Source organism: Hemitrygon akajei, chromosome 16, assembly GCF_048418815.1.
Source record: "Hemitrygon akajei chromosome 16, sHemAka1.3, whole genome shotgun sequence".
NCBI lineage: Eukaryota > Metazoa > Chordata > Chondrichthyes > Myliobatiformes > Dasyatidae > Hemitrygon > Hemitrygon akajei.
Window position 1 is genome coordinate 27,395,709 of NC_133139.1, and position 12,234 is coordinate 27,407,942.

Sequence of the window (12,234 nt, forward strand, 5' to 3'; positions counted from 1 at the left end):
CAAAGCAAAGGTTGTGGTATGTTTATTATTTAAAAAATTTATGGATTATATTCATTAACACAATTACAGGGTGTTTCGCAATCATATTAGCATAATTTCAAAATTATATAAAAGAAAACTCCAGCAACGTGGCAATAAAGGGTACGTACACGGGAGCATTTCACTTACTGTGCAGCTGCACAGCTCAGAGGGAAGAGTGCCTGCGTTGATATTGTAATAGAACATTTCCCATTCAATGGGATATTCGGGAGAATTAAATATTTCGTCCCCACACTGACGGCAGTGCCTACCATGAGCACACAAGAGGCTGCAGCTATTGAAGTGGAGCAACAAACAACTTGCTAGAAGAATTCAGTGAATCAAGCAGCAAATGTGAGGAATAGTCCTGCTGCAGTACTTTGAAAGGACAGGTAGATGGATCCTTTTCTCCCACTAATGTTACTCAATCCAGCAGATTGCTTATTGCTCCTTCTGTGAGGGCATTAGGTTCCTCCCATATCCCAAGGACATGTCAGTTGTGGGGTTAGTTGGTCACTGTAAAATTTCCCTAGTACTGAGTGGTAGAATCTAGGGGAGTTGATAGAAATTTTGATAGAAGAAAATGGGATTAATGTAGGATTAGTCTAAATGTGTAACAGCTGGTAAACCACTACACACTTTGAAAAAAAAATTGAAGCACCCAAGGATGATATAGTAAGGAAAACGCCTGCAAGGAGGACTGAAGTGGGACAAATAACTGGAATCTGTAGGGGGACTAAGTGGATGCACGGGGAAGGAAGGGGAGCTGTACAGAATGGAACAGATAGAGAGGATACTGAGGGAGTTTGCAATGGACCAATGGCGGATGAGAAAAAGACTCATGTTCAAAGAATAAAAAGGTTAAAGTTCCAAGTACAGTTACAAATTTCCTGATTTATCAAGGCTGCAAATGTGTTCACAATCCTCTGGATCAGTCACTAAATGGTGCCAAATTGGGCCTTTTGAATATGTGAGACCAACTTTCATCCCCTTCCTCCACCATCACAAGCTTCAAGCATGTTGAATATGGATACATAGCCCACTCCAGGGTCCTCTGTTACAGTAATCCACACTGAAATTGATGAGGCTGCATCAGCCGTACTCAGGTGATCAAGCCACCTCACAGGTGACTGAATAAAGCCAGGGGAAAAGTTAAACATCATGATTGGAACAGAGGCTGTATTACTCTCATTGTCTACCTCAAAATATGGGAATACAGCACCAACAGACTAACTGCTCATTCATATTGTTGCTACTGATGGGACATCTGTGCATAAAGTGGGTGAATCATTGGATGTGCCGATGTACCACCGTGAGTGAGAGACAGACAAACTTTGCGCACATTTGCTTTAATTTTATTTTTGTACAGTATATCCAGATTATAAATTTCACATGTTAGAAACTGTCACTCTTTCCAACTCGTTCACTATCAAAGATGATGGCTTGCAGGTGGCACCTGCAGGGAAGGCAAGGTCAGGGGTGAGTTACATCACCACTCCATGTGCTCCATGCACGGTGATCGAGTTAAGTGAAGCAACACCACAATACTCTACTACTGATAAATAACACAACACAATGGTAAAGCTAAGTAAAGAAACGGCACAGGAGTCTGAACAAGCACTTTCAGTACAATACTGCAACTCAAAGCTCTAAGAGATTTACCATTATGAGGGTGTTCCTCTCTATTAGGCTATTGTTCCGCATTCAGGGTACTGCTATTGACTTGTTTTTCACTTGCTCACATATGCTTATGCAAAACGTCCCTTCCTCTTCTCCATCCCACAAAGACATGGGGCCATGCAATCTCATGTTTTAATACCTTTGTCAATGTTTACCTCAGTTGCTGCATGATTTGTGCACTTGGGATTAGAGATGGGACAAGTGGGGTTTGAAGTACGAGCTCCTGGGGTTTGGTCAAAATTGTGTAGGACAAAGTTACCATTAGTAGCAAGGCTGCAAACGTGTTTCATAAATGTTCAACCTCAGGCAGACCCTGCACCTTAGGCAGCTTGGCCTGGCTGTGATAAACACTATCGTTTTCTCCTCCATGTGCTTCACTTTGTTTTCTCCTGCAAAGGCGTAAAGTCCCTCCCTCCAACAAAAGTAAGTGAAGCCAGCCATTGCTAGGTTAACACTTGTTTAATTACACTGATGCAATGATATTTTGTGTGCCTGCTGCACCCAACAATTGAATGGTCAATAGCTCTATACCAGTAACTGGCAATACCTAACCGAGAACTTTGTTGCGTCCAACTCAGATACTTACCTCAGGCCAAAGTGTGCAGCAGTGAAGCCAAGATTGTTACCTAAATATGGGTTGCAGGGAGGAAAAGCTAACACTGGGCGATAGGAATATGAAAAGGTACAGCCTAGTCCATTCAATATGAGAAACATTGATATCCAAATAGGAGAATTCTTGAAGACATGTTTTAAAAAACTTAGAAAATGAAACAAGTGCATTATAGATCTCCTATAATAGTCCATCCTCTGACATCAAAGGGATCAAGTGTATACACCCGGATCCAACCAGAAATACCAACAACATATGGATCCAGACACATTGGATATCCTAAATTATCCAATTGGAGCACTGTTGTCACATGGTGGGTTGCCAGGTATACTGTATTACCAGATTACCACATACACCATTACGAGGTTTCCAGGCACAGTGAATTCCACGTACACCAAGTCAACGGGAATAGCAAGTTATCAGGTGAGCTACTAGATTACTAGGTACAGTGAGTTACCAGGCTACTGTGTACTCTGAGCTCCCGGTTACAATATGTTTCCTAGTTACCATGAACAGCAAGTCTCCAGGATACTAAGTATAGTGAGTTGCCAGGTTACCATATACAATAAGTCTCCAGGTTACTAAATATAGTGAATTACCAGGTTACTGTGTATAGCAAGTTACCAGGTACAGTGATTCATCAGGTATAATGGGCTCCAGTACGGTCCTTGTCTGGATAGTTGTTATTATAAACATTCTGCATTTTCAGGTCTTTTATTTTCCATTTTTTATGTGGCCTCCAACCCTTTCAACCTGTGCTATGAAGACCATCTCCACTTTCCCGCAACTCCAACATCACTAGCCCAACATTAACCTGAAAGAAAAAGAATAATCAAATAGGAATTATTTGATAAGTACAGCTGTGGGACGGACATAATGAAGGGCAGTGATATTAGCAGTCCTTGGTAATTTAGTTCTGAAGCTATACCAAACGCAATCTGATAAGTGCACTGGTAATAAAAATACTACAGAACATAGTGTAATATTCTTCACAACTTACATTCTAAAAGATTTTTTTAATTAATTATCCATTTTGTTTCCTGTCCCCTACTTCCCAATTTGCACTTACTTCCCAATTTGCACTTTCCTCCCATTAGGTTGCTGGGGTACAGGATTCCACTTCTTCTGAAGGTGCTGAATCTTGGGATATGGTTCCCTCCTTTTCACAAGACGCTACCACAGGGCTGCACTTCTACTGGGAAGAGCAACTTGCCCCAGTGCCTCCACCAATAAATGAATGGCAGGCTACACTTACATTGAAATAATTAAAGCTGAACCTTCTATGTGTTAACCCAACATTCAAAATAAATGCACTTCACCTAATACAGCCGAAGCACTGTACGGAAGCAGATAGGAATGGAAACTTGGTTTTGATTCCTCTCTGCCATCATCAACAAAGAAACAGAATCAAAGGTTAGGTCAACTTCTACACTCTCCTTCACCTTTGAAAGGATGCAGAGCTGAGCTTAGATGTAGCAGATGGAGTTCAGAATGGAAAAGTGTGAAGTGATACACTAAGGACGATAGTACTTGAAGGCAGAGTAAAAGTTACTAGCAGAATTCTTAGCAGTGTGGAGGAACAGAAGGATCTTGGGGTCCAAGTCTATAAATTTCCCAAAGTGCCATGCAAGTTGATAGCATGGTTAAGATGGTGTATGGTGTGTTGGCCTTCATTAGATGGAAGACTAAGTTCAAGGGCTGTGCGGCACTATTGCAGCTCTATAAAACTCTGATTTGACAACACTTGTAGATTATTGTTTTCAGTTCTGGTTGCCTCATTATGGAAGAATGTGGAAGCTTTACAGAGGCCACAGAGATTTATGAGGGTGCTCCAGAAATAGAGAACATATCCCTTAAGGGAAAGTTGATCAAACCAACCCTTTTCTCTTTGGAGGGAAGGAAGATGAGAGACTACTTGACAGCAGCGTACAAGATAAGAGGCAAAGACAAAGTGGACAGCCTATGTGCACTTTTTTCCAGGGCGGCCAACAGCAAATGAGAGGGTATGCATTTTAGGTGATTGGAGGAAATTATAAAGGGATGTCAGAGGTAATTTATTTTATATACACAAGAGTGGTAAGTGCAGAGGATGCACTGATGGGGGGTGGTGGTAGTGGCAGATACATTTAAGAAACTCTTAGATAGGCATATGGATGAAGGAAAAATGGAGGGCTACGTGGGAGGAAGGTGTTAGGCTGATCTTGGAGTAGATTAAAAGGTTGACAAAACATTGTGGGCCGAGGGACTATACTGTTCTATATCCTATAAGCACAGAACAGTTCATAATAAAACAAAAATGGAATTAATGAGAATGATGATAATATGTAATTTGCTCAGGAAAGACTATGCTAAGCAGAAAGCAGTGAATCATAGTTAAATACATCAGGGAGGAAGGAGGAGAGTGTATCAGTGAGATGAAATGAAGCAGGTTAGGAAGTAGAACATTAACACCAACATGGATCAGCTGGCCAGAATGCTCCAATCTAAAAATTCACATTTCACCTAAACAAACACACATGAAAAATGGGGATATTTCAGAGAATCCAAGCAAGGCATTCTCAACATTTCACCTGCTAACAAATTTTGTTATTCTCCAGGTACATCTCGAAAAGCATTTGCTGCTGACCAGCTGTGACATACATACCTAGGATTTTGACAGCAGTTTGGTTCTGAACGCCATCATCATCCGTTTGCGAAAAGTTGCAAATTCGTTATCCCCATCATCTCCCTCTGCAGGTCCACCGACTCCCAGGCCAGACCTGTCTGATGATGTCACACCCCTGTGGAGAGAGGGCTATTTTGTAATGTTCCTAGTGGAAGGTACTGAGACACTGGAGCTAAAGGGGATTCAGCTTGTGAGAAACTGAATTTATTTCTCCAGATTACTTTTACCATAATACCGGGCATGTACCCATCAGTGCTAAAGACAGGAAATTATAGGCTAGTTAGCCTGGCGTCAGTGATAGATAAAATTTTAGAGTCTGTTATTAATTATGAGGTTTCAGGGTACTTAGAAACACATGATAAAATAGGCCCAAGTTTCCTTCAGGGCAGATCTTCCCTGACAAATATGTTGGAATTCTTTGGGGAAATAACAGGTGGGATAAAGGAATGTCAATGGATTTTGTTCACTTGGACTTTCAGAAAGACTTTGAGAAGGTACTGCACATGAGACTGCTAAACAAAATAGGAGCCCATGGTATTAAAGATAAAGTACTAGCATTGATTGAAGATGGCTGACTGGAGAAGGCAAAGAGTAGGAATAAAGGCGCCTTTTTCTGGTTGGCTGCTAATGACTTGTGGTGTTCCACAGGGGTTAGTGCTGGGTCTGCTACTTTTTACGTCAATGATTTGGATGACAGAATTGATAGCTTTGTGGCCAGGTACTGTATTTGAATAATATGAAGATAGGTGGAGGGGAAAGCAGTGTTGAGGAAGCAGGAAGTCCACAGGAGGACCTGAACAGGTTGAAAGAAAGCATTTGGTATATAGAGTAGGGAAATGTATGGTCATGCACTTTGATAGAACAAATAAATATGGGGGGAGAATCCACAAATCAGAGGTGCAAAGGGAGACCTCGTGCAGGATTCCTAAAGGTTAACTTGCAGGTTGAGTCAGTAGTAAAAAAAGACAAATGCAATGTTAGCATTCATTTTCAGAGGACTAAAATATAAAAGCAAGGATGTAACGCTAAGCTTTTAAGGCATTGGTCAGATCATGTTTGGAGTATTATGAGTAGTCTAGAGTTATGAGAATGTTCCCAGAGTAAAAGGGTTATGTACAAGGAGCATTTAATGGATCTGAGCTCCGGAGTTTAGAAGAATGGGAGAGGGGAGTTCTCACTGAATATTGAAAGTCCTAGATGGAGTGGATGTGGAGAGGATGTTTTCATTAGCGGGAGTGTGTAGGACTAGAGGGCATAGTCTCAGAATAAAACAAGTACCCTTTAGAATGGAAGGAAGGAGGAAATTAGCCAGAGGGTGATGAGTCTTTGGAATGCATTGCTACAAATAGCTATGGAGGCCAAGAAATTGGTAAATTTAAAGAAGAGATCGATAGGTTTTTGATTAGTAAGGGTGTCAAAGGTAATGGGGAGAAGCAGGGGAATGGGTTTGAATGGGAATATATCATCCATGATTAAATGATAGAGCAGCTCGATTGGCCTAATAGTCTAATCCAGCTCCCTATGTTATGGTCTAAATGTTTCTCAGGATCCAACTTATTTATGTCCTTCATACTGATGTATATTTTTACCAGGTCCTTCCTTAGCCTTTTCCAAAGCAAACAAAACCAGTATATCCAATCTCTTCTCACAGCTGAAATGGTCCATTCCAGGGGACATCCTGGTGAGTCGTAACAACCCCCTTGGATCAATCACATTCTTCTTAAATTGCCGAAAACAATGTTTTATATAGTTGTATCACAACGTCCTTACTCTTATGTTCTTTTGCCTTGAATGTATTCTCTACCACCTTGTCTATCAATGCTGCTGCTGTTAGGGATTCTTGGCAATGCACATCAAGGTAATTCTGTCTCCCTGTACTTGCCTCAATCCTATCATGTATTATACGTTTCCTTGCTTTATTACTCCTCCCATTGGTTGTCTTCCAAAACTTCAATATTCTAGGATGGTTTCCATAGATTGGGAGGCAGCTAATGGAAAATAATTGTTTAAGAAATGAGGGCAGAAAAATAGGGAACTACCAACTGGTTGACTGGATCCTGGTAGCAGGGTAAATGCTGAACACCATTATTAAGGAAGTGGTAGCAGAAGAGATGAAAAATAGTACAAATAGGTATTTGTAGATTGGGTTTTGAAAGGACATCTTGTTTCACCAACCTATTAGAACTTTATGAAGTTGGAACTAGCAAAGTAGATAAAGGAGAATCAGTGGATGTTTTGCATTTGGACTCTCTGAAGACCTTTAATAAGTCGCCATGCAAGAGATTATTAAACAAAATTAGTAATAAACACAGAATTGTGGGTAAAATAGAGATGTGGATTGAGTACTGGTTAACAGATGGAAAATAGAAAGTAGAGATAAATAAGTTATTTTTCAACAAAGCTGGATTGTTTAGCTAGCTGTTTGCAATCGACAGCAATGATTTAAATGGGGGTATCAAAAGTAACGCATCCAAGTTTGCTAGTGAAACAAAGTGGCAGCATGAGCAGAAGGGCTTGAGATGACAGGCAGGCTATGTGAATGAGCAAGGACACGAAGTTGCATTTTTTTAAACAACTCTATGGTAAGAAATTGAGAAGACTTGGTGTCAGGAGAACTTGGGTATCCTGTACATGAATCACTGAACATTAACATTAAGGTTTAGCAAACAAATAGGGAGCTTAACAGTAGGTTAGTCCTTAATGCAGGACAAGATATATTGTTTGAATTATACAGAGCTGTGGAGAAAGAGCATCTGAAATGTTGTGTTCAGGTTTGGTCTCTCCATCTAAAGAAGGATGAATATAATTACCTAAGAAGTAGTGTGGGTAAGATATACATATCGATTCCTGTGATGACAGATTTGTCACACAAGGATAGATCAAGCAGATTAGGCCTATACTTTCTGGACATTAGAACAATGAAGTGATTTCATTTTAACATCCAAAATTATTTAGGAAGTGCCATGATACATGATGAGTCAATGTTTCCTTGCCTGCATTTTCTAAAACCAGGGATCAGTGCCTTAAAATTAGGAGTGAGCCATTCAGGACAGAGATGAGGAAATATTTCCGCCAGAAAGGTAATGAATCTTGGAAATCTACCCAGAGGGCAGTGTGGCCCATTTGTTAGAGTGTGTAAACAAGACCATAACATATAGAGACAGAATTAGGCTATTCAGCCTATTGAATCTGCTCCAGCATTCAGTCACAATAGATTTTTTTCCAGCTTCTTTCTTTTGTCTTCTTGTTGTACCCATTAACTCTGTGACACTACCCATTCCTCATCTAACTTGGTACAGTCTGCAAACTTGGCCATAATGCCAGTGATTCCTTAATCTAGATTATTAATTAAGTGGAAAACTGTTGTCCCCACACTGCAGAATTCCACAACACCACTGGCTTTGTTGAAAAGAGCACCTTTATCCCCATTCTCTGACTTCTGCCAGACAGCTAATCTTCTATCCATGATAGTACCTTTGCTACTAACATCACGGGCTCTTTTCCTGAAAAGCAGCCTCATCCACAGCACTTCGTCAAAGCCTTCGGAAACACTAAGTGAATAACATCCATGGACTTTCTGTTGTCTAACCTACTTGTTACTCAAAGAATTCTAACAGGTAGGCAAGATCTCTCAATGAAACCATGCTGAGTTTGCCCTACTTTATCATACACCTTCACATACATGCAGAGATGGTTAAATTTTTTGATATTAAGGGACTCAGGGAATATTCTGTTGGTGTAGGAAAGCAGCACTGAGTTTAAAGATCAATCATGATTTTATTAAATATAGGCTGTCCCCGGACGGTCCTAAGTTGGATTTGTATGTAAGTCGGAACAAGTACATCCGGTATTATTTAGCGTCAGTTAGTCAAACGTTTGTCTTAGTATATAGTATATATTTTACCTTTCTATGCATATAAAACACTTAAGAAACGTATGTATTCCAATAATTAAACCACTGCGTTGCTTAGTAATAATTGTAGCTTTCATTGGGGCAGGGCCTTTCACATGCTCCGTTATTCTCACTTTATCCTTTAAAATTGTTCCGATCGTTGACCGACTGTAGTCTAACGTTTTTCCAATGAGCGATGGCGTTTCACCTTTTTCCAAACGCTTTATTATTTCCACTTTATTTTCAATCGCGATTGCTTCCCATCAACAGAACAGAAACACTGCAGGTGGTGGGTCCTGACCTCCGCCGGCTCCCGAGGTCTGCAGGGTCCTAAGGACCACTGCACTGAATTTCCCGGGTCCTAAAGTCCACCGCACTAAGACAGGTTAAATGGGACAAGTGGGGGCTGTGCTGGGTTTGGGTATTTAATCCTCCACAATATTTCTTGTGGGAATTTAAGCTGGAGGTGGCAGTGTTTTTTATTACGAGGTCGAGTTGCGAGCTTGACATCAACGCGGCACGGATGGTACGGGAGTCACTGGATCAACATCAACCCGGCACAGGAGCAGTCTGTCACTGGATTGAACTCGAGAACCTTTGTTCTCGAGCCCGGCGCTGATCTCACTGCACCACCAGCCGACTGGAACGGCTGGGGGGAATCAGGGTGAATCTTGCTAAGAAAAATTTAGGCCAAATACAAAGTTACACACTCAACACAGTGTCAACAGCAACGACTTAAAATGGCGGACGGTGTCGCGATCCAACTTAAAATGGTGGACGCTGTTCTCCTTCCTTGGTTCGTAAGTACGAGTTGTCCTTAAATTGGACGTTCGTAACTTGGGGACTACCTGTAGTAGACCAAGTGTGAGGTGCTGAATAGTCTAACTCTGTTTCTGAAGCTCATTAGTGGTTTGGCCCCAGAGCAAGTGATAGATCTGTACTCAATCAAAGATTACTAATCTGACATATTAAGTGTCATTACACAGACACCACCTGAGCTATTGAGTATGTCTAGCATTTTCTATTTTTATTCCATTAGCACCACATCCCAGTGTTATTTGTTGGCATTCTGTACCCACCAGTAATGTAACCATGTCATACTGTGACAGGCTATCCCTATCAGTATTGCAGTCATTCAGTACTGTCCAAACTGATGGGTAATTTTGAAATTCCAATGGATGGAGTAAATAAGCATTCACACATTATCAAAATCCCACAGAGATATAAGGTGCAAGTTTCTAATGTGAAAGTGAAGGAAATAAATGCATACAATAAATTGTCAACAAAACTTTACCCCATAGATAGAAATGAAGTTTGTGCTGAGGCCCCTAAGGCAACCTTTCACCTCAAGAGTTTTGGCTGAGTTTGAAACCAATATGCAAATAAGGAAATCCAATCTTGTCCTGTCTACCCTCACCCTCCATTATACCTGTTTACAGGATCTCTGATGCCCTGCTTATCTGAGCCCAGTCCCTCTCCATCCTTCCAGCCCATCTTCTGTAGCATCTGGTACCCAAGGTTGTCCGTTGCCAGTTTGTTTTTGGTGTAATTTATATCCTCTGTTTTCTGCAAGAAAAGTATAAATCTTTTACATAACCAAATTCAGCAAACTTACCCAACACCAGCTTTTCTCAATGGTTCAGAGGTTAAAGATATCATCTAGTCTTAGTCACTCCTACCAGAAAGTTATAAGTTCAACCTGTGCTGATTTAGCTGAGCTCTGCCAGGTGACAGTGGGGATGGGGGTGAGCTTTATCAGCATCTTATTGTGTAGCAGGATCAAACCAGTCTTGGCTTTGCTGATCAATGGGCATTGACTTTTGAGTTAAATGTTTATGGGCAAGGGAGATTTGCATTTGATTGTTGCTCCTATGAGAAATGGTCATACAGAAAGTTTTGAGGGGCACCAAATACCCTAGGAAGTGCACTTGCAAGGCCTAATACATTTGAAGGGAAAGACTGACTTGTTCTTCATTAATTTTGTATGTTTCAAAGTGTTTTACATTCAATCAAATAATTTATAGAGCTCTTGTGAAATAAAGAAAAAAAGCTAGCAATTTGAATAGATAAAGTGTCTGTTATTTGACACATTATCTAACACCATTTGGAGGTTCCAAATGCAAATGGTATACCACACCACCTGCATTTCCCTCTGCCCCACTACCTCAGCAAAAAATTCAATCAAGACAGTTACAATTTGCCTTTAACAAATTCCCATTGTCTTTCCCTATTCACTGCATGCTTCTCAAAGGGGCTGCCAATTCTGTCTGTGGGTTATTAAATCCAGAACATGCCCTACAATCAATGTTCAACTGATTGGACTGGATTTATTGCTGTACCCTTCCTTCAGAATCAGGTTTATTATCACTGACATGTGATGTGAAATTTGTTAACTTAGCAGTAGCAGTTCAATGTAATACATAATCTAGAAGAGAAAAAATAATAATAAATAATAATAATAAACAAGTAAATCAATTACAGTATACGTATATTGAATAGATTAAATAAACATGCAAAAAACAGAAATACTGTATATTTTTAAAAAGTGAGTTAGTGTCCAAGGGTTCAATGTCCATTTAGGAATTGGAAGGCAGAGGGGAAGAAGTGTGTGCCTTCAGACTCCTGCATCTCCTACCAGATGGTAACAGTAAGAAAAGTGCATGCCCTGGGTGCTGGAGGTCCTTAATAATGGATGCTGCCTTTATGAGAAGCCGCTCCCTAAAGATGTCCTGGGTACTTTGTAGGCTAGTGCCCAAGATGGAGCTGACTAGATTTACATTTACAGCTTCTTTTGGTCCTGTGCAGTGGCCCCTCCATACCAGATAGTGAAGCAGCTTGTCAGAATGCTCTCCACGATACAATGGTAGAAATTTTTGAGTGTATTTGTTGACATGCCAGATCTCTTCAAACTCCTAATAAGGTATAGCCACTGTCTTGCCTTCTTTATAACTACATTGATATGTTGGGACCAGGTTAGATTCTCAGAGATCTTGACACCCAGGAACTTGAAGCTGCTCACTCTCTCCACTTCTGATTCCTCTGTGAGGATTGGTATGTGTTACTTTGTCTTACCCTTCCTGAAGTCCACAATCAGCTCTTTCGTCTTACTGACTTTGAGTGCCAGGTTGTTGCTGCAGCACCATTCTACTAGTTGGCATATCTCACTCCTGTACGCCCTCTCGTCACCACCGAGATTCTACCAACAATAGTTGTATCATCAGCAAATTTATAGATGGTATTTCAGCTATGCCCAGCCACACAGTCATGTGTATACAGACAGTAGAGTAGTGGGCTAAGCACACACCCCTGAGGTGCACCAGTGTTGATTGTCAGCAAGGAGGATATGTTATCACCAACCCGCAAAGACTA

At 40.8% G+C, this 12,234-nt stretch overlaps 1 protein-coding gene across 3 annotated transcripts in view; it reads right to left on the reverse strand.

The window, feature by feature from the left end:
• Nucleotides 1-1,357: 1,357 nt before the first annotated feature.
• Nucleotides 1,358-12,234, reverse strand: part of LOC140739885 (SURP and G-patch domain-containing protein 2-like) — a 34,351-nt gene continuing 23,474 nt past the window's right edge. For all 3 annotated transcript variants that reach the window (XM_073068518.1, XM_073068517.1, XM_073068519.1), the window contains 3 exons: nt 10,295-10,431; nt 4,953-5,088; nt 1,358-3,122 (listed from right to left, as the gene is read on the reverse strand). In XM_073068518.1, coding sequence (XP_072924619.1) covers nt 4,953-5,088; nt 10,295-10,431 — 273 coding nt within the window. In that variant the 3' untranslated portion in view covers nt 1,358-3,122. The remainder of the gene's footprint in view (nt 3,123-4,952; nt 5,089-10,294; nt 10,432-12,234) is intronic.